Below are 22,385 nucleotides of genomic sequence, written 5' to 3'. Positions count from 1 at the left end.
TTTTTGCCTACAGGTTTGTCAAAACTTAGATGAGGGGAAGGCAGACATGGCCCATATCCAAATCACAAAAAAGTAATCCAATATAATATGGGGGGAAACACAAAATGTGAACGTATGCAGATCTGTCAAATGGTCAATAATATAATATTCAGGATTATTTGCAATGAAGTCCAGTAAGAAGGCAAAGCTATTATCCATCTGGAGTGCATACCATCCTTGATTTGCTATTTTGATTCCTGGAACTACAGCTCCCATCATGCACTGCTGATGAAAGCATCATGTAATTTCTCAGCTGCTGCAGCACCACACAGAATCCTCCTTTCTTACCAGACATCTCCAAATGAAGGAGAGGAAGCTCCCAGCTCAAAGATGCTGTGGTTGCAAGTGTGTTCTTGTAGCCACAGAAATTCTAGGACTGCAATACACTCATTTCAGAGAACAGCACTTTTATCCTCTAGGCATTCCTCCAGTTCCAGCAATTTATGAAACATGTCTTCCTGTCTTTTACCCATATTGGTCCCTTTTAAGGCTCTTTTTTCTTTGCCTTATCAATGCTGTTTTCTTCTTCTCGTTATCTCCTTCCCATTTCAAGCCTCTCAGTTCTTTTCTTTTCTTTCTTTCTCTAGCTATCAAATTGTTTTGTGTTGCAAAGCATCCTAGCCTGTTCTTGTACTTCACAGATTATTAGGCTTCATTCACACAGCAGTTTATTCTGTTTCCCCGATGTTTCACTGGCTGTTGATTTCTGCATTATACTTGAGCTTTCACACAATGCAAAAACAGCTCCTGGAAATCTAATGGAAGTTTAGCACTCCTTTTTTGTGTTAATTGGTTCCAAAAATAATGTGATTGCAGCACCATCAACCTGGAAAATCACAGGAGTAAATGTACAAAATTTGGGGTGGTACACTGGCATATGGTTCTTTCCTGCAATTTCCATGAGGGAATGTTTTTTTTGGGGGGGCAGAAGCAGGCATGCGCGAAAAATGTGGGGGAGTAGCAACCTCCATTGATGTGGGTTGTTGTGCTATACCATGCCCACTGAAATTTAGCATGACATGTTGATGTCAGAAAGCCACAGTGCCATAATGCAACGGGTCTTGCAGCATGAGAGGAACATTAGAAAATTGGACAGAAGCACTAGGATCATTGTCAGGAAAACTAACACAGTATTCCCCAAGTCTAAATGCACTCTTAAGTATTTTTGCAGACTTCTGCTGTGACTAAATAGGCAGGACTCATGCCATATGGTGTAGGGCAGTGGTCTTTGCAACTGCACATAGAAAGAGACAGCATGGTGTAGTGGTTAGAGTGTTGGGACTAGGATCCCTACTTACCAAGGAAGCTCATTGGGTGGCCTTGGGCCAGTGACAAGGTGGTTGTTGTTGTGGAGATTCATTGAGGAGGGGGAGAGAACCATGTTTGCCATCTTTGAGTGCCTTACAGACAAAGATGGGAAATAAATGCAATAGTAAAACAGATTGGAGGTGGTACTTCATCTAGTTAAAGACACCTTTTGTGAGTGTAGGATTTGGGGTATCTTCCTGCTGATGATTACACCACCAATGTACTGGTACTATAGCGAAAAGGCAGGTCACTGCCCGAAAGCACTTACAATCTAGACAATGTGAGACACTAAGAGGGAGGTGAAGAGAGAAACCAATTTGGTTACAGGTGTGCAGCTTTTGTTGTCATTGGTGAGGGGGACTAATGAGGTTTCCTGGAAGAGATGTGAAGAGGGATTTAAGGGAGGGAGAGACAGAGATGCTAGAACCTTTACCTATGCATTGTGTGTGTGTGTGTGTGTGTGTGAGAGAGAGAGAGAGAGAGAGAGAGAGAGAGGCAGACAGACACAGAGAGAGAGTACATCAGCATCTTCCAGCAGTGGCTCCTTCAGTGATCAGACCCCCCCTCTGCCATCTCCCCCTCTAGGCGCTGTCCATTCTTTGGGTCTGTGCTTACCCTTCCGGTCAGTCAAACTCATCCATTCCCGCAGCTGGCGGGTATCAGAGAAACCCACATTGATTCGCTGTAGTAAAGTAGGGCAGGAAGGAGAATCACAGTCCCCATGAACGGGAGAGGAGCTCTGTCCCTGCTGGGCAGGAATCCTCGAATGATGAATGAGGCTGTGTGAAGTCATCTTTGCTCGTCCAATCGTCAGGCCTGATGGACTGCGAAAGGCAGGGCCTCTGCTGCAGATGCAGAAGCCTCTCAATACTCTGAATTGGCACACTTTCCCCTTAGAATGATGACTTGATGTTTTCAAGGCCAGGGCAAACTGGGTGAGGCGAGACTCCCAGGGAAGAACCAGTCTTTTTCCAAGTGGGCTTTTTTTTTCTTAAGGGAGGTGGGTGGTGGTGAGGTGAGTGTATTTTATTTTATTTCCTCCCCCTGAGAGTGTGGTATGATCAAAACCTCACCTCCTTCCTCTGTGCACTGGATCCTTTTGTTAAGAGCATCTCTGAACATGCACCCACAGCCGAGTCCTTTGCACCTTTCTGGCTTTCCTGGCACTCCTCCCTTTTGTCCCTCATCCCTTGCCACTTGCCTCTCTCCAGAATATCCCTTTCACATGCCTCCTGGTTGCTCTCCTATCCCGCTCTCTTCTCCACATCCCTCCCCGCTTTTCTGAAGTTCATAGCTGAGGAACGCTTGGCCTTTATCTTCCTTCCCTTTGCAACGAAAGGCGAAAGCGGGTCATATGCTCACTCCTCAGAGGGGACAGGGCATGTGGAGGGAAAAGGAGGGTGCCTCTGTTCTTCCGACAACAGGCCAGACAGTTTCTTCTTACAAGGGAAGCGCTGAGAAATTGCTCAGACAGCTTCTCTGACTCCAGCTGGCCATCTCTGTCGACAGGTTACCACAGGAGCTTATGTGTCCCCTGTGTGATTCCTGCATTGCAGGCGGCTGGATTAGATGACCCTTTGGGGTCCCCCCCCAGCTCTACAATTCCATGATTTATTATGGCATTGGCGTGTCCTCCATTCCCCTCGCTGGGAGTTGCCTCAGAGATCAGGGGAGAGCCGCTTTCTTGCCTCACCACCCCCTTCTCCATTCCCCCACCCCCCTATAGAACTGTGTGTCGTCTCCTCTACCACGTCCTCATGTTTTATTTTCCCTTCTTTCCTCCCCTGCCCCCCACCTCCTTCTGAATGATCTTGTTGACTGATAGGCCAAGCAGAAAATATGGAGGCGTCTGATATGGCGACAGCAAAGGTAGGATGGAAATGCTGCCGGCCTCCCTGTGCGTAAGTTGCTTCGCTTGGCAAATTCTTATTTTATTTCTTACATTAATCTTCACTTTCTTTACATCCTTCTCTTCCACCACCCCACCCCCCCCGCAGGGAGGGGAAAAATATATATCTATGTTTGGTTTAGAGGTTGTGGCATTATACAGTCAAGATCTGAGAGAGTCACTCTTCTCTCCATTTCAGAGGAATGTACTTTCTCCATCACTGCCCCCATTTCCCCTTCCTGCACTCAGTTTATGCATAATGCGCTAAGGGTCTTGGATGCTTCTCTCTCGTCTCCATATCACACTGATGAGGAGGTGACCCGGGAGAAGGAAGGTCCCTTTGCTGCCTCTCCCAACCTCTCCTAATGCTCCCGCAATTGCTTCCCTGCATCAAAATAAGCAGGGCTTTCACTAGGACTTCTTGGGTCCTTGGCAAGCTTGGCTGTCGTCTAGCAGCAGAACACTAGAGGGTGTGCTTGAAGTAAAATTCTGAGGAAATTAATGTGCAAATTTGAAATTGCTTGGGGAAGAATTCCTAAGCATGCTTTGCCTTCCCTGAAGTTAGATCGTGTACTGGAAGAGGCAGAACTGACCCACCAGCATGTTAACCTGCAGGCCATGGAAGGGCAGCTGTGGGAACTGGTATGGGCAAAGCTGAGATGAAGGGAAAATAGCTACCTGGATGGTAGTAGTGATTACGGAGAGAGGACTTAGAGGAAGCTGACCCAATATTGCCCTCTCATTTTGATGAGGCCCGTGACCTCCATGACAGCATCATCCTCGCAGAAACTTTTCAGTCTAGATGAGGCTGGATTGTTCTGATCTGCACAATGCAGATGCATGTCTCTCCAGCACTTCAGGACATAGAATCATAAGTCAAGAGCAGTTGGTGTTTATATGCAGCAGTTGCCAGCTTGCTTTACTGCCACTGATCCTGTGCCTTTAAGTGCCCTGTGGCACATAGAAAGCTAACTGGTGAAGGTTTTCCCGTCAGCCATCCAAATACCACAGGAGCGTTGTTTCATTTCTATATAGTTTAAGATGCAGGACCAGTTCAGTAGCTGGGAACCTTATTGAAATGCAGTTCTCTATAGCAAGAATCCTAGGGAGGGAGAGAAAAAAGAGGTACCCATAATTCTTAGTTGCCCACTAGCTGTTGGTATGTGTATGAAAGTATCTAAACCAAGCCTTTTCCCAGGAAGTTCTCAGACAGTTCTCCTAATGGAACGATGTAGTAAGCGGAGTCCCCAAGGATTGGTACTGGGACCTGTGCTTTTTAACTTCTACATAAATTATCTAGCATTAGTGGTGAACAGTGTGGTAGCTCATGATACCGAACTTTCCATGGTGGTTAAAACAAAAAGAATTGTGAGGAGCTTCGAAAGGATCTCTCCAGGCTTGGTGAATGGATAGTAACAAGTGTAAGCAAATGTAACGTGCATTGGAAAAACAAAACAAAAAAAATCATAATTCACATACACACTCATTGGGGTGGTGGTGGTCTGAACTGGTGGTGAATGACCTGGAATGAGACAATAGGGTCATAGAATAATAGAATTGCAGAGCTGGGAGGGATCTTGAGAGTCATCTAGTTCAACTCCGTGCAGTGTAGGAATCTCCACTAAATCATCCATGACAGATGGCCATCCAACCTTGGCTTAAAATCCTCTAATGTGAAGGAAAGCCCACCACCTTCCAAGGTAGTCTGAAGTGAATAGCTTGAAGGGCCTGCCAATATAATAATGTTGCTATGCAAATCCATGTTAAGACCACATGTGGAATACTGAAAGAGATTGAGAAAAGGGAAAGGAAAAAATGGTTAAGGATCCTGGTGCAGCAATTTCCCTATAAGGAAAGCTTACAACATTTGGGGCTTTTCAGTTTAGAAAAAAAGAGAGTAAAGGTGAATATGATAGTGGTGCGTAAGATTATGCATGGAGAGAGTGGAGAGGAGAAGTTTTTCTACCAGTCTCATAATCCTAGGACCCAGAGAGACAAAGGTGGTGTTCTTCATGCAGCACAGTTAATTCATGGAACTTTCTCCCACAAGAAGTAGTGATGGCCACCGACTTGGAAGTCTTTAAAAGGGTATTAGGTAAATTCATGGAGGATAAGACCACCAGCGGCTATGTTTTACCAGTTGCTGGGAATTGCAAGTGGGAAGAATACTGTGGCATTCAGTTCTTGCTTGCGTTCTTCCCATAGGTGCTTGGCCACTCTGACAACAGGATGATGGGCTAGGTGGGCCTTTGGTCTGAAGAAGACTTGAGAAGACCATGTTTTGAGGACCAGCTCTAGCCTGAAACACAGTTTAAATTCTGCATATATTGTTGTTTAGCATTTATATACCAGGTTTTATAAGTGTTCAAAACATGCAACCTTATAAGGTAGGACAATATTCTGGCCATGCTGCAGATGGGTAGAGGAAGGCGAGAGAACAGATTGCCTAAAGCCACCGAGTGACTTCATGGCTAAGGTGGAATTTGCGCTTCCTAGCTCACAACTCGAGTGTCTTGGCCACTGTTCTATACTAGGTGTCTGGTGTGTTCCATAAACACCATTGAGAATCTCCATAAATTCTGGCCCAGTATGTGAGACAGCCCCCGCAGATGTGCCATAAATAAACAGGAGAAAATATATTCCCATGACTGGGCTTTGAGTGCTGCTCTTCCCTTCCTTCCCTTCCCTGCTTCCTTTATAAATATTTTGTAGCATCTCACCCAGCATGCCTTGGGAGCAGAGGTTGCCACTTGGATAAACTGCCTCCTCCCTTCACCTCGTTTTTCCTTACTCCATCTCTCCTGGCAATCTCCTTGACCTCCAAAGTGTTCTTGGCTGCATGCTCAGTGCCTGACATCTCCCTTTCCCTTTTTAAAATATAAACCCTTATACATTGCTGAATGTGATTCTGTGGTACTGCTTTGTCCCAGATTTCACCAGGTTTGCAGGTCTCCTGACCCATTTTGCAGCCAAAAGGGCTCAGCATCCCAGGAAGGTGTGCAGGTTAAAAAGCAGCTCAGAGCAAGAAGTGTGGGTTTAAAATTAAAAGAACACCCGAGGTTAGACACTGCCAGACAACTGATTTGCAGCTTGATGTACTGTGCTCTGAGAAAACACTGCCTGTCCCTTACCAATCAGGATTTGGTTCAGAATCAATTCCACTTTAGTGATGTAATTGATTGCAGATAATTTCTCAATCAGAGAACAACCTCAGTGCTTATTAATATTGATGGTGACTATAATAAATATAGGGCAGCATCAATGTGCATGGTGCTTTCAAGAGCCAAATAAGTGCTTGCCCCAATGAGGTTACATTCAATATATTTGATCCTGCATTAGCCAATAACATGTGAGCCATCAAGTGTGTGTGTGTGTGTAAACCTATGCATAAGCTTCAGTTTGATCTGTTGTAATTTTCATTAAGCAGCTGTAATTCATGAAATCTTGCCACTTTCAAGTTTTAAATGGTGAAAGTCCATACAAGCACATCAGTACATGTGCCTTTAAGGTGGCACAATACTCTTTTGCATCAGAAGCCTGCTCCACAGCAAATCAGAGCAGGGCCTTCAGTGGGACAGCCCATTTTGTGGAAGAGCATCTCTGTTTTCCGGCTGGATGAAGATTGAGTATTACTGTATTTGTATTGCTTTTAAATCTGTTTTTAGTTGTTTGGCTTGCATGATTGTCATTCATAATGAAACTGATAAAAAAGGTGATTCAAATGATGATGGAGGTGGTGGCGATGATGATGATATTCTAAAGATAACAAGAAATGGTCACTTGGCAGTATTCCATGCCCAGGACAACTGGCCAATCTGCTCCATTATTATCAGTGAACTCTGGCTCAGGGTGGATTTGGGTTTAGCCAGGAGGTTGATAATGGGTTTGATCCTGTGATATCAGTTAGTTGTCTCACATAAAATGCATTGAAATTGTTGGCGCAAGCTTTGAATTCGTTAAATAGTGAGCTGAGTTTGTTAAATGTTGGGCTGCTCTAGCTCTTCAGTTGTGGCAATGGGTGAGCTGGGTCTTGGCTATTTCCATGCTGGTTTTTGAGAGTCCAGAGCAAGCCTTCTTTCAAGCCATTTTATCTCCCGTATGTTTTCATTACCAATCCTAGGGGCGAACGTCAGACTGGTGGGGATCTACTAGAACCACCAAGATCCACCAACTATCACCAGGTACAAGAGGCACATTTAGAGCTAACAAATTATGATCCCATGGATTTGTTCTGAGTATCAAAACTGGACTGAGTTCGCAGGCCTTCTACACAAAAGTAGACTCCTGTTGCCACTCACCACCACCACTTCTCTTCATTTCAACAGTATAATTTGAGGAGCAGCATACTGTTGTTGCCATTGTTAAGCAATGGTGAACCAGAAAGCCTTGCCAAACTTCTTCAAATCACCCAGAAATTAATTTATTTACTGCATTTATATCCCACCTTTTTCCTCAAAGCTAGCTCAAGGTGGTGAGCATGGTTCTCTCATTTAATCCCCCCGACAATCCTGTGAGGTAGGTTAGGCTGAGAGACTGGTCCATTGTCGCCTAGTGAATTTCATGGGGGGATTTGAACCCTGGTCTCCCAGGCCCTAATCTGACACACTAACTACTACACCAGACTGGCTCTCCAACAGTAGATTTTGCTGTGCCTTCTCCCTGTCTCTGTGGACAGCAGGGACAACTTTGGCCCTTGCAGCTAATCTTCCTGGCTTTTCAGGTGGTCTACAGAAGCCTAATTCTCCCCTCCTCTTTGATTGATTTTGTGTGTTGGGAGGGGGGCGGGAAGAGCCATGAACCACAGCTTTCAGATAACAGTATCCTGGGTAAGAACCTACTTGAGCCAAGTTAGAGCATCTGTGTGCTGAATTGCCTGCTGGGGTCTCCACTGCACTACTCCAGAGTTAGGTTATGATATAAAGCTAGCATTTATGATATATTTAAAAAAAAGGAGGGTGGGAAAATAACCCCCCACCATATTTCTTTTGTTTAAACCAGGATTTCCCAAACTTGGGTCTCCAGCTGTTTTGGACTACAATTCCCATCATCCCTGACCACTGGTCCTGCTAGCTAGGGATGATGGGAGCTGTAGTCCAACGTCAGCTGGAGACCCAAGTTTGGGAAACTCAGTTTTAAAACCTGCCTTTCCTCAGCTTTATGGACCCCTAAACTCAGGGGTTTGGCCTGGAGCACTTGAAGTGTGAAAAGGGCAAGAGCGTCTCTACCCGGTGCAGAGTGCCTCCCTTCCCCTTTTTGGAAATCGCAACCTTATTTCCTACATAGCCAGGACCAGGGTGCCCCATGTATGAGAGAGAGGGGGGTTTCGGGCAAGTGCCTTCGTCACCTAGGAGGCTGATCTACTGATATACTCGGGAGCTTAATAAGCATGGCTAGAATTGAAGCCTCGGAGACTTCAATTCTAGCCATGCTTATTAAGCTCCCGAGTATATCAGTAGATCAGCCGAACTCCCCGGGCCCTGAGTGCAACCGGACGTGCTCCTTAGTAAGGATGCGCAGAACTCGCACCCCGCTCCTGTGCATGCCTGCTTATGGACGCCAGCCCTGCCGAGACCGCGGGGTTCCTCGGCAAGGAAACAAGGTCCAGCCTAAGCGAGGAGGCGCTCTGGGGAGTCCCCGGGCGAAGGCTGGCCCCGCGCGCCCTCCCCTCCCCTCTGCCGCTTCCATCCGCGGGACCGCGCGGCGGGCATCCTCCTCCCTCCGCAGGCTGGCCCAGCTTGGCCGGCTTTCCCTTTGGCAGGCGGCGGGCGCCTTTAAAGGGCGGGCGCAGCTGCTCGGGCCGGGCAAGTGGGCAGGCGAGGCGCGCTGCGCCGGGGTCGCATCGCATCGAGGACCCGGGAGGAGGAGGAAGGGGAGAGATTAGCTGGAGAGGGACGACCAGCAGCAGCAGGAAGCAGCAGCAAGGGCTGGATCCGGACCCCCGGCGGGGCTTGGCGCTGCGCCGCCCCTGGGTGCCTCTCCAGCATCTGGGAGCTCGCCGCGGGCGCCTGGGCCGTTGGCGGCGGCGGCGCGGGGAGGCCATGGCATGATCTCCGCCTCGCTGGCGTGCCCGGGCTGCCCGCGCTCCGCAGAACCGGCCCCCGGCAGCAGCAGCGAGAGCGGCGGCGGAGTAGCGAGAGCAGCAGCCTGGGGCGGCGGGGCGGCGCTGCCCTCCTCCTGCCGCCCGCCCGCCTTCCATGCCGGGACGGTGCGCTTCCCCGGCAGCCTGCGCCTGCCCGGCCTCTTCCACTATGTCTTGGGAGCCGCTCCGGCGTCGTCAGTGGGCAGCCAAGGACACGACGGGCACCGGCTGATCGTGACTGTACTAATGAAAGGCTTCAAGCTTGCCTGGTAAAGGAAGGAAGCGGGTGGGCAGGGCGGTGGGTGGGCGGCGCCGGGTCTGGGGGGGGGGGAGTCGGGGATCGGGCTCCTCGGCTGGCCTTCCAGGCCACCCTCGTCCTCATCCACCTCCCCGGTGCGCTTTTTTTCTATAGGGCTGCATCACCGGAGAGGTGCTGGGAGGAGCGCACGGGAGCTGAGCATCACTGCAGGGTGTGAATGCATCCCGGGGAAGGAGGGAGAGGATCATGCAAAAGGACTTCTCTTTGAGCAGCGGCAGCGCCTCTGCATCAACGATGCTGGTGCAGTGGCGCCTCTTGGCTCTCTCCCTCTCTCTCTCCAGCCTCTCCCCTTTCCTTGCCACACCTCTCTCCCCTGCCTGCCGCCTAGGTGTGCAGTTGCAGACAGGCCCCGCCGCTCGTTTCTCTGCTGAGGGAGAGCAGTGCGGTATATTTGGAAGAGCCCTGTCCTCCCCCTTAAAAAAATAAACGGGACGCTTCCGAACTTTTCTTCCTTCTGTTATATTTTGTCGATTAGTAGCTTGGTGCATAGACAGCTCCTTCTCAGCCTTTTCCCGGAGATGCAGGCAAGGTCCGACTCCTGTGGGCGTAGCAACTTGCAGGCTTTTGAGTTACATAAAACTCTTTGTCAAGGAGAACGGAGAGAGAGATTGCACCGTCCCTAAGTGTACAGTAGGCGAGAGAGGTGGTGGTTAAAATTGCAGCATTTGTAACTCGCCTTGATCTCTCCCTCCCTCCCCGTAATGCCTGAGGTGTAGCCACGTCTCTCTATTTCCCTGGAGAGGTAATATTATGTGTTGCTTGAAGCCTTGAATGCTTCTGTCCTGCACACAGGGTATGTGGGTTCTCTTTCCCTGTCCCATGTCCTTTTTTTGAATATAGTTCAAAAATACGGAGCCGGCATAATAATTTCCATGGTTGTTTCAACTTGGGCGCTAAGGACATAGTCTCATTGCCATGCTTTCCCAGGAATTTCTTAAAATGTTGCTGAAGGTGATGGGGTGCTGTGCTTGTGTTACAGATGCCCCCTAAGAACTTGTGACCATAAGCCATTGTTTGTTGTTTGTTGTTGTTATTGTTGTTGTTGCATTTAAATCCCACGTTTCCTCTAAGGAGCTCAAGGTGGCATTCACAATTTTAAACCCCCCCCCCCATTTTATCCTCACAGCAACACTGAGAGGTAGGTTAGGCTGAAAGATGGTAAGTGGCCCAAGGTCAGAAGTTTTGCTAGAAGAGGTTCCATTATAAAGATGCATTGAGATAATACTTAAAATTGTCTTGTGAACTAGCCTGAAATCTACGGATGAAGGGCGGTGTACAAATTTAATAATAATAATAATAATAATAATAATAATAATAATAATAGAACCTTATTATTTGGAGGTTGAGCGAAAGTCAACATAGTTTGTGTGTGTTTATACACTCCAAATCCTCTTTATAAAAGGTAAAGGGCGTTTATTGTGGTGCTTTCTTCAATATAGGTAATTGGTACTTGAGTAGGAGAGATGTTCACATACTCCACTGAAATAGGAAGTGTTCTTTCTTCAAATAAGCAGTCATTATAGTAAGGTGGTGGCTGAAATATTGATTATCCATTTTATCGTGCCTAACAGTAATGCCTACTTGCATAAATAGTTAGAAAGCTGTTGTAGAGTGAAATACTTCCATTAGTAGGAGGTGAGAGGGGGAAAAAATCTTAAATTTGTTAAAATTACTTGGAGTGGTTGTTTTTTTAGAATAAACTTTAGGTTTGTATTAGTGGATCAGTCAGATTTATGTTATAGAAACCATCTTGAATTGAGCGGGGGCGGGGGGCTGGCTTACTAGGCCTTTAAGATATTTCACATTTTTGATTATGTGTGTGAGTGCAAATACAAATTGAGAAAGCTTAGTATACGGGTAGATGATATTCCAGTTACCTCTCAAACTTCCTCTTTCAAAAAACCCCCACACAATTTCAGCACTGTGCTGATATGTTCTTGAATGAATGAAGTGTTGGATGGGGCTGGAGTATTGCATAACAGCTTAGCAATGCTTCCTGGCAAGCGAGATCCGTGTTACAGTCTGTGAATAGTAAAACTGTAGTGTTTGCATCAGGCTTGTCTGCCCACTCATAAAAAATAATTTCTTCTTAATTATGTAACAGCGTGATTTGCTCACATTGAAACATATATTTAAAGTAATTGATGCTGCAGAATGGCTACAATCTCTCTCTCTCTCTCTCTCCCCTCCATCCCCCGCTAGATCAGAGGCTAAGAAGGATTGGGCAGGAACAGTACGTGCATGGCAGACTTTATAGATTCACACTCCGCATTCAGAAAAAAAGAGAGAGATGCTTATTGTATGTTTAGGGCAACTCTTACATCTAGTGATAAATATGCTCAGGAGATGCTAGAGGGCGCTGCCTCACTGCCGATGCCTACTCTCTAGCAAGCATTATAATTTTTGTCCTACTTGAGGTTTACGTTAGGAAGGAAAGCTTGCTCTTTCTTTCTTTCTTTCTTTCTTTCTTTCTTTCTGTATACATTTTTAGTGTTTTCTGCCTCCTTGCTTTTTCCACTTTGCAGTAGAAGAAGCCATTATGATCTTATTCAGTAAGGAGGCTCAGTTGTCACTCTGATTTCAGAAGATGGGAAGTAGGTGATGATGGAATGCAACGCACCGGGGATTTTTCTGCACAACCTTAATGGAAAAATATATGCTTTCCATGTTTGTGTTGTTTTCCAGCAACTTGGGGGGAGGGCTTCATTTTTGCTGAACGCTTCAAGTTATCTGAAAGTGTTATAGTGCAGCATTGATTTTTCCAGGGAGTATGCATTTTAAACGAGACTGAAAAGTTTTTGTTTTTTGCTTTAAAAAACAACAATAAACAGATTGAGCTTGGTGGGTGTATATTATGAAAACAGAAGTGGATGTCTGCTCAACTATGAAACTGAATGATCTTGGGACAAAGTAGTGACTTAACCTACCATGGAGAGTTGCTGTGAAGGTAAAACAAGAAAACCCTTTTTATATTATGCTTTCAGCACTGAGGGAGCATGGAACTTGCAGGTGGTAATTAAGTAGAGTCTTTCCATTTTTTTGTTTTACAAATAGCTTTTACTCATTCTGTAATTCTTCTCTTGATTGAAAAGTATAAATGAGGATTGTAAAACAATGCTCCTTGCTCTGGTTTATGTAAGGTTTTTTAAAATAAAAAAGTATTTTATCCTGCTTGTATTTGCAACTCATATTGTCCGTAGTGATAGCAAACATCGCAGCCAAGCAAAAAGGGTTTTGAAAGTGCCTGCTGAGATTTCTCAGCCCAGAAACACTCTGATGCCCCCTTTAAGTGCAGTAAAGTAGTCCACCTTTTGTAGAAGAGGAATGATCCACTTTCCATCTTTAGAATCATAGAATCGTAGACTTGGAAGGGACCACAAGGGTCATCTAGTCCAACCCCCTGCAATGCAGGAATCTTGGTCTTGTTATCCTTGGTGGCCATTTGATTCTTATTCCTGGTTCTTTGTACATGTGGAAATGTCGAAGCTGAACGTTGGAAGATTCAAGACAGAGCAATAATGCTTCTGAATACCAGATTCTGGAAGCCACAGAAGGGGAGAGTGCTCTGGTGCCCGAACCCTGCTTGTAGGTGTCCAACTGGCTGGCCATTGTGAGAACAGGGTGTTGGACTAGATGGGCCATTGGCCTGATCCAGCAGGCTATTCTTACTTGTGGGGTGGGTTACTACATGGGACTGTTAAAACAATTTACTCAATCTTTACAGCATTTTTTATCTCATGGTGTTAGAAATCTGCTGTTGGTTATATTCCTTGTAATGTTGGTTGTTCATTTGACTGCATAGGATTTTGTGAATGGTAAATGTTGTGAACCACCCTGATATCTATGGGTATAGGGTGGTATTCAGATTTCGTTGTCATCATCATCATCATCATCATGGGACTCCCAAGTCCCTGCTTGAAAATAATAGCAATAGATTTGGAATTTGATGGATTGTGCTGTTGTGGTATCCACAGATAGTAATCATCGTTTTATCCACAAGGAACTTGGATTCCAGCTACCAGCTAGTTTTATTTATTTAAAATGTTTATTCCACGACTGTTTTATAGTAAAGTATACTCCAAGTTTTGTTTGATCATTTGAAAACCGTTGGTACAAATCTTTAGGGACGGGAATCTCATGGGAAGAATACCTTTGGTTTTGCATAGTTGGGAAAGGGTTAAATTAAATATTAGATCTCTTCAGGTCTCTTCTGCTAGTCACGATGCTAACTCCTGGCTTTCTTTAGCACAACTGATGTGTGTGAATCATGATTCAGTATCTAGAATGTAATTAGATATTTTATATTTATACATAGTTTTAATTCTATTAATGTTTAATTGTTTCTTAGTGGTCCTTCCCTATGTTTTCAGCTGTTCCTGTTTTATCTGTAAACCTCCTTGAAACCCCGTCAATAGTAATAATCATAGAATTTTGGGAGAAAAGGTTGAGGAGCTCATATTGAAATTAGATCTTAACTCTCTGTAATTAGATCACTGCTGGCAGGTGTTTGTGTTTGAGTGTTTTGGGTAAGCATTATTAGCAGCAAGGGTAAATTGTACTGTACATTAGGTAACAATGACCTTCTTGGGGGAGGCAGTGAATTCCTCCTTGAGAAAACTGACAGCTCAGCACTTCAGCTTTTCGGTTCTTTGACGGATGTGATTGACCTTTCCTGTGCAAGGAATCTTGTGGAAAGCGTAGCCCAAGTGGCTGCTGAGGGTTCCTTTCTGTTTGTGGGGAGTGAGGCTCCTTTCAGTTGGACTGTGGCAGTTGGAGCTCAGGTAAGGCTCTTCTTTCAGCCATGAGGTTTCACTTTCCATCACCTTTTAAACAAAACAGTAACCAATGTCGTTGATTGTCCCCAAAACACTTCTTGATGCCATGTCCGTGACGTAAAGAGGCCGAAAGTTATCCAGTTGCCAAACTTGCTTGAAGTACTGAGCTCATATTATCCAAGATAATCTTTTGAGGCTCTTAACACAGGTGGGTAAGTACCTGGTGGAAAGATCCTTTCTGTATGTGGAATGCCTTGGGCCATCACTATGAGCGATCAGGTGCCAGGTAAGGCATTTGAAATCCGAACATTGATTCTGCTTCTTCTTACATAGTTCCTTTACCTTTATTGCTGTGACGGACTTCAAAAGCAGAAAGCTGAAAAGCGGCATGTCAAGCTTTAAACCCAATGAACACTGTGTTAATTCAGTAGTTCTCAACTTTTTTCAGTCCACACAGCCTGCTTGGTTCCATACGCTCATCCCCTGTGCCCCCCCACCACTGTACATAGCTGTCAACTTTTCCCTTTTCTTGCGAGGAATCCTATTCGGAATAAGGGAATTTCCCTTAAAAAAAGGGAAACGTTGAGAGCTATGCTACTGTATGAAAAGCATTATTTGGAATAGTTGTTTGAACGATCCACTAAGGAAGAGAATAGCACAATAAAATTCAGAACGGTAACAATTAATTGTGCATTTATTCAAAATTCAATTAAAACTATTTACAAAAATTAATTCCACAAAACTGATGAACTTTATCCAGTGATACAAGCTTTTCAAAGTCTAGTAGTCATTTATACGTCCAGCAGCCAACTGCCACCCATTTGCCTCTTAGCTCCCCCTAGGTAATCCCATTACCCCCCCCACCCACCCTGGGCAGTGTCTGATATTAGCCAAGTGCCAGGCACATTTTGCACCTATTGGCCAGGCTGGTGCCCGACATCTCCACCATCTAGAGATGCATGCCTAGGCATCATTGGAACTTGAATGTTTTCACACACTCATACCACATCCTGTAGGATTTTATCAGTTATATTTTATCTGCACAACCAGAATGAATTTCAGGAACCAAAATGCTTTTTCCGTGCAGGAGCAATGAACAACGCTATAGCTAATTGTTGAAGCTTGTCTTCACTTACCCAATCCTACTGTCCTGCTCACAGTTGTGAAGAATATTCTTAAATTATTATGAATGATCCGTATCACCATTAAGAAAAAAGAGGTAGGAATAGGCTATTATATATGTGGACTGTTCCTGGAGGAAGTGACTTTTCTTCTTTAACTTCTCAAAGTCCTTAACCTAGTTCAAGGTTGTCATATGAGCTAGGCAGATGTGTAACTGATAATCAATCACTGTTAGTGCATCGTTTGAAAAATAGGACTTCAGAGCTGTTTTGCACCAAAATGGCAACTAGACATTCCATTTTGGCAACTGTAACCTTGGTTAAAGGAGACAGTTGGCCCCTAGCTTATACAGTTGTACCTTGGAAGTTGAACGGAATTCATTCTGGAAGTCCGTTCGACTTCCAAAGCATTTGAAAACCAAAGCACAGCTTCTAATTGGCTGCAGGAAGCTCCTGCAGCCAATCGGAAGCCTGGGAAGCCTCATTGAACGTTTGGCTTCTGAAAGAACGTTCGAAAACCGGAACTGTCACTTCTGGGTTTCGATCATTTGGGAGCCAAAACGTTTGAGAACTAGGCTGTTCGAAAACCAAGGTATGACTGTATATCTGAGTTTCTAACTGCCCCCCAGGGAGTGGTAACACCTTCTTTGAGAACCACCTTGTGTTAATTTGAGAGCCTGGGAAAACACTTAGGAACATGAGTGGACATCAGGTGACTCTTCAGATGTTGAACTACAACTCCCCATCATTGACACTGGTCAAGCTGGTGAGGGATGATGGGAGCTAGGGCCACAGGTTCCTCATCCCTGATTTCCAGTGGGGTTGAGGAAGGGTTTAGTAGGCAAAAAAGCACCATGGAAAGCTCCAAGCAAGGAACTCACTTCAGTACTAGCTGGAGGTGGACTTGAGGCCTTATGGGTCCTTCCAACCACTTAAAGCTCCAGCTCCCATATGAACAGGGGCAAACTGGACATGGGGGAAGGTGCTTTGACTCAGCTCCCAAAGGCTCCAGGACTGCTAGCTTTAGGATCAGTATCAGGATCCAGGCCTAGTTCTTCAGCTCAGTAATCCCAGTCTCAACCAGCTCATGCTCTTCTGAACTTGGAGCTTGACACTTGGACCCTGACATGCTAACTCTTCTAGGAATATATATTTCTTATGAAGTCACATTTTCTGGAAGGGAGATTTAAGAAAATTGCCCGAGATCAGCCCTTTTGGCATATGCGGTAGCCCCTGGGTAGAGGACGCCGTACATTATATGCAAGCTGTATAAAACAGATATTTAGACAAATCTTCAGCAGTGGTTGCTGACCTCAATTATTCACATAATATTAAATATCTGTTGTTTGGTTTGGACAGGTCTGTAATGTTTATTACACAGAAATTTGCAGAGAAGTCTGCTCAACTTAGACAAGGCCATATGGCTTCTCTCAAGATTTTAGATGCATAAACGTGTTTTATTTGTTGTATAGGGTGAGTTTTTATTTTTATGCATAATCCTTGCATACGGTTTATGTCCATATGGTTCTGTTTCGCTGCAATTAGCATTTGGTTGCCCTGTTAATAAATTTGGTTTGAATTTGATGTTTGTCATGTGTGCTAAGGTGGCATCCCAAGAGAATAAAATCACTTCTGTTTTGGATTCTGAAGGGCCAGATTTAGTGAGTGTGGCATCCTTTTATAAAAGGATGATAATGTATGGAGAGCCTGAAGTGTGTGTGATGTGCATGTAATATATGCATATTAGAGGTCAGCTCAGAGATATAAATCTGCACAATCAGGTTCCCAGTCACAGGGAAGAGGCTACATTAATCTGTGTGTGCATAGATGCTCCTTTCATCCTTCATGGAGAGTGTGAGGAGGCTGAGGTCATGGACAAGGTCCACAGGCAGGATCCCAGCCTCTTCTCCACTCCTTCAGTAGACACATGATTGAAGGTACAGAAGGGGATTCTTGCACCCCACCCCTCTTCTTCCCTCATGGTATGTTTTAAAGTAGCCTGTTCATATAGTTCAGGCATAGGCAAACACTGCCCTCCAGATGTTTTGAGACTACAGTTCCCATCATCCCTGACCACTGGTCCTGTTAACTAGGGATGATGGGAGTTGTAGTCCCAAAACATCTGGAGGGCCGAGTTTGCCTATGCCTGATATAGTTTATTTTATTTGTGGCATTTATAAACCACCTTTTCTCCAAGGCACTCAAGGTGGTGAGTATGGTTCTTCCCCTCATTTAATCCACACAACAACCCTATCAGGCAGGTTTGAGAGGCAGTGACTGGTCCAAAGTCACATAGTGAGCTTTTTGGTTGAGTGTGGATCTGAACTCTGGTCTCATAGGTCACTCTAACCCAACTTGGGTCCCCAGCTGTTGTTGGACTACAACTCCCATTATCCCTGACCACTGGTCCTGCTAGGTAGGAATGATGGGAGTTGTGGTCCAACAACAGCTGGGCACCCAAGTTTGAGAAACACTGCTGTTATCAATACACCACACTGACTTAACTAATGCACTTAAAAGTTCTTTAGCACTTGTTAGTTCCTATGCCGGTCCTATTTCCTGAAGAGCTGAAATGGGAAAGGTAGAGGAATATGGTGGTTTGTGTTTTTATAAAACAATTATATATCAATAGTAGCTTCCCAGTTATTTTACTGTTTGACTGTATGCTACAGGAATGAGTTCCGCTGTTCTCTTCCCTAGGGAACCTTTTGCCACTGCATATAGACTGCTTGCTTGTGCTTCAGGAAATGGTGCCCAAGTGGATATTATGGTATCCACTTGGTGTATTTAGGGAACTAATATGCTCCATTTTTGCCAAGGCAGCTTACAGTTTTACAGTTCTCTCATCCGCTCACTAGCAGATAAAAATAAAAGACAAATGACCCATTCTCCCAGCCCCCCCCATCTTCCTTCTGACAGGGCAGGTGGTGTCTGTTGGCCCTATGGGGGAAGGACAGGACAGCCTGACAGGTCCAGGCCCTGATGGTGACTCTTCCTGCCCCCTTGCTCTCTTCCTTCACTGGGCATGAACCCCTGCTGTGTATGGGGTGGGGAAGCAAGATATGTACCCCTTCTCATCAACCGTTTGTGAAATGAGTCTTAATCTAGCACTGCTAGTCTTTGCTTATGTTTCAGTCAATGAGCACTGAAAAGGCTTTGCTACCCCAGCAAATCAATAATATAGGAGGATAATTATTAGTGTTGCGTTCCAGCGATGCTGGTGTGCTGCAAGCGTCGTAATATTCTGGTGTTTGGGGCTGTTAGGGCAACCCCTAAACGTGAACATTAGCACTGGTGTGTCTGCTAGCAGTTTTGGGGTGACTTTGCAGCAGTGATTAAGCTTTGCTGTCGTTTCCAGGTGTCGAATTGGTTCAGTGAAAGTGTACGGGATATTGGCAGAGAGTTTCCCTCCCGTCCAGGCCCCTTGCTTTCCCTCCTGCCCACTTTTCATACGTGTGAGCATTATTTCAGCTGATGAGTGAATTCTCACCGCTTGCAGCTGTTCAAAACTGCACCACAAGCTTTGATCAAATGGCGCTCCCAGAGCTGTTCAGTCATGCAGAGGGCAGCCCCGAGGAATTCTTGCAGCTTCTCATGCAAGTGGCCCTTAAACAAAGATGTCACAGGGCTTCTAGTTAGGAAGATTGTGTTATCGCCTCCTTCCTGATGCAGTGAATGGTCAATATGCTTAGCTTGTGTACATTTTCAGCTTTGCGCGGAACTGTACCTCTTGCAGTTCATGGCCATTCAGTCCTGCTGTATCCATATACACACAAACTTGATGGAGCAAGTTCTGGTGGTCCAAGATAAGTGTATAAAAGAGGCACAAATCCTCTCCTACAGGGAATTGGTGGTGGAACAAATAAGAACATAAGAAGAGCCTGCTGGATCAGGCCAGTGGCCCATCTAGTCCAGCATCCTGTTCTCACAGTGGCCAACCAGATGTCTTTGGGAACCCCCCAAGCAGGACCCAAGCACAAGAACGTTCTCCCCTTCTGTGGTTTGCAAGTGATATTCAGAAGCATTAATGGATGGATGGCGGCTAACAGATTGAAGTTGAAGTACAAGACGGAAGTACTGTGTTTGGGGGACAAGAGGCGGGCAGGTTTGAAGGACTCCCTGGTCCTGAATGGGGTAACTGTGCCCCTGAAGGACCAGGAGCTGCCCATGGAGGCGCAGGTCAAGGCTGAGACCCTACCTGCCTGCGGACTGTCTCGCCAGAGTGGTGCATGGTCTGGTTATCTTCCGCTTGGACTACTGCAATATGCTCTACGGGGGGCTACCTTTGAAGGTGACCTGGAAACTACAACTAATCCAGAATGCGGCAGCTAGACTGGTGACTGGGAGCGGCCACCAAGACCACATAACACTGGTCTTGGCTCCCAGTACGTTTCCGAGCACAATTCAAAGTGTTGGTGCTGACCTTTAAAGCCCTAAACGGCCTCGGTCCAGTATACCTGAAGGAGCATCTCCACCCCCATCATTCTACCTGGACACTGAGGTCCAGCGCCGAGGGCCTTCTAGCGGTTCCCTCGCTTCGAGAAGCCAAGTTACAGGGAACCAGGCAGAGGGCCTTCTCGGTAGTGGCGCCCTCCCTGTGGAACGCCCTCCTACCAGATGTCAAAGAGAACAACAACTACCAGACTTTTAGAAGACATCTGAAGGCAGCCCTGTTTAGGAAAGCTTTTAATGTTTGATGTATTACGGTATTTTAATATTTTGTTGGCAGCCACCCAGTGTGGCTGGGGAAGCCCAGCCAGATGGGCAAGGTATAAATAATAAATTATTATTATTATTATTGTTGTTGTTGTTGTTGTTGTTGTTGTTGTTGTTGTTGTTGTTGTTGTTGTTATTGCATCTGATTCTGGAGGCAGAGCATAGCCACTGTGGCTCTTTGCCATTAATAGCCTTCTCCATAAATTTGTGCAGTCCTCTTTTAAACCCACCCATGTTGGTGGCCAGCATTGCCTCCTGTGGGTGTGAGTTCCATAGTTGAACTATGTGCTATGTGCATAAGGACTTTCATTTACCTTTTTTTAATGATTTTTATTAAATTTTCCTCTTTTATCATAATCACATTTTGCTACACAATTCTATAACTTAACACATTACTCTATAAGAGCATTGACCTCCTTCTTCCCTCTTTCTGACTTCCACACACCTTTCTATATTCTCCGCATTTCTATAATCACATGTTTACCTTCTATCTTATTATAATATTTCACCTTGTTATTGGTAAATCAGTTCCTTATGTTTACATTACCAAACATTTCAGTTCAAACCTACAAACGTTTTCAGGTGTTTACAATTTTCTTTCATATAAAGTATAAATTTGTTCCAGTACTTTTGAAACAGTTCATCACACTGATTCTGGATCTTTCCCGTCAACTTGGCCATCTCTACGTACTCCACCATCTTAACCTGCCAATCTTCCAGTGTTGGGAGCTCTGCTGTTTCCATTTCTGAGCCAGGAGTATCCTTGCAGCCTTTAATCTAAAAATCCCACATGCTGCAACCTTTCCTCATAGGAAAAAAACAGGAGGGGAAATGTTTATATCCATGGTGAAAATGTTTGAGGGTCGGCAACAATGCAGGACGGATCTTTGCTGCCGGAGCCCAGATTTTTGGTGCTCGTGAGAAGAGAGGCCAACGTTGTTATTTTTACTAGGCCTGCTGAATTTGTGCAGCCACATGCAGCTTTGTCCCCAGAGGAGAAAACAAATAAACATGGTCTTGCAGTGTAAAGGCTGCTGAACTAGAAAATGCTGAGCAAATAACTCGCAGCGCACCCCTAGAATGGTCCAAGTGGAAATCGGAAGCTCAAAACAAGCAGAGAGAACACTCGGCTTTCATTAAAACAGTTCAGGGCTCGCTTAAATGTTGCATCAGCAATCTGCCACCACTTTGGCCCCATCTATGCACAGATTTTTCCCATGCAGTGACCACAAAGTGATTTGTTAGGTTCACATGGCAGTGCTGTTTTCCTGATTATGCCCCCTTGTGGTGAGATGAATGGCAAGCAGGCACATTTTCTACATCCTGTGAGTTGCGTCTGAGCATGGAATAAACAAATGTGAATTGGAATTGAAGGACTTTAGTAGGAGGAGATTCCCCATTAGTCCTACCAGTAAATTCAAGCTTCCCTCCCACGGAAAGGTCCTTTCCACTTTGCACTGCTTTTTTCTTCATCATGAGGGCATGAGTCCCTTTGCCATCACGTGCGCCTTCTCAGTAATTGCATTACCACCACCCCTCCCCGCATGTATTGTCCAGAGAACCGCAGAGCGGACATGCTAAAACAAAGTGCAAGAATTCCCATTGAAAACAATGAGACCTTATCTGAAATAATGGGAGCTGTGAAGGTCAGTTCAGATGACAAGGCTCTATTGAAACAAATGCAATGCTTGTATGTTAAATGTGATGAAAAGTTGGTGAGATATTAACTGCCCACTTGAATAACTTTCCGTCTTGGAATAGAAAGTGGAGAGAAAAGAGTCTGAAAAATATTCTCATGGCCAGGCTTTTGCATTGTTCGTGGTGCTAGAGGGGATTTATTTACATTTTTTTGTAGTTGGGTAGGTGGTAGAATGAGGGACACGGGTGGTGCTGTGGTCTAAACCACAGAGCCTAGGGCTTGCTGATCAGAAGGTCAGCAGTTCGAATCCCCGCAATGGGGTGAGCTCCCATTGCTTGGTCCCTGCTCCTGCCAACCTAGCAGTACGAAAGCACATCAAAGTGCAAGTAGATAAATAGGTACTGCTCTGGTGGGAAGGTAAACGGTGTTTCCGTGCGCTGCTCTGGTTTGCCAGAAGCAGCTTAGACATGCTGGCCACATGACCCGGAAGCTGTACGCCGG

The 22,385-nt window shown here is 45.4% G+C and overlaps 1 protein-coding gene across 10 annotated transcripts in view; it reads left to right on the top strand.

Moving 5' to 3' along the window:
* Window positions 1-22,385, top strand: part of GRAMD1B (GRAM domain containing 1B) — a 208,201-nt gene that overhangs the window by 104,781 nt on the left and 81,035 nt on the right. Inside the window, exon 1 of one of the 10 annotated variants that reach the window (XM_083588457.1) lies at window positions 3,198-3,216. The exons of 5 other annotated variants lie outside the window; for them this stretch is intronic. Coding sequence is in view for 2 of the 5 variants with exons in the window: in XM_083588463.1 (XP_083444589.1) it covers window positions 14,651-14,694 (44 nt within the window). In the remaining 3 variants the exon portion in view is untranslated. Of the gene's footprint in view, window positions 1-3,197; window positions 3,217-9,418; window positions 9,584-14,563; window positions 14,695-16,099; window positions 16,122-22,385 lie in introns of those variants that run through there. 4 more of the 10 variants (XM_083588464.1, XM_083588463.1, XM_083588458.1 and 1 more) reach the window with 4 other exon arrangements.

This window comes from Podarcis filfolensis, assembly GCF_964270895.1.
Source record: "Podarcis filfolensis genome assembly, chromosome: 15".
NCBI classification, from domain to species: domain Eukaryota; kingdom Metazoa; phylum Chordata; class Lepidosauria; order Squamata; family Lacertidae; genus Podarcis; species Podarcis filfolensis.
Note: the sequence above shows the minus strand (reverse complement) of the source record. Positions and strands in the feature narration are given on the sequence as shown.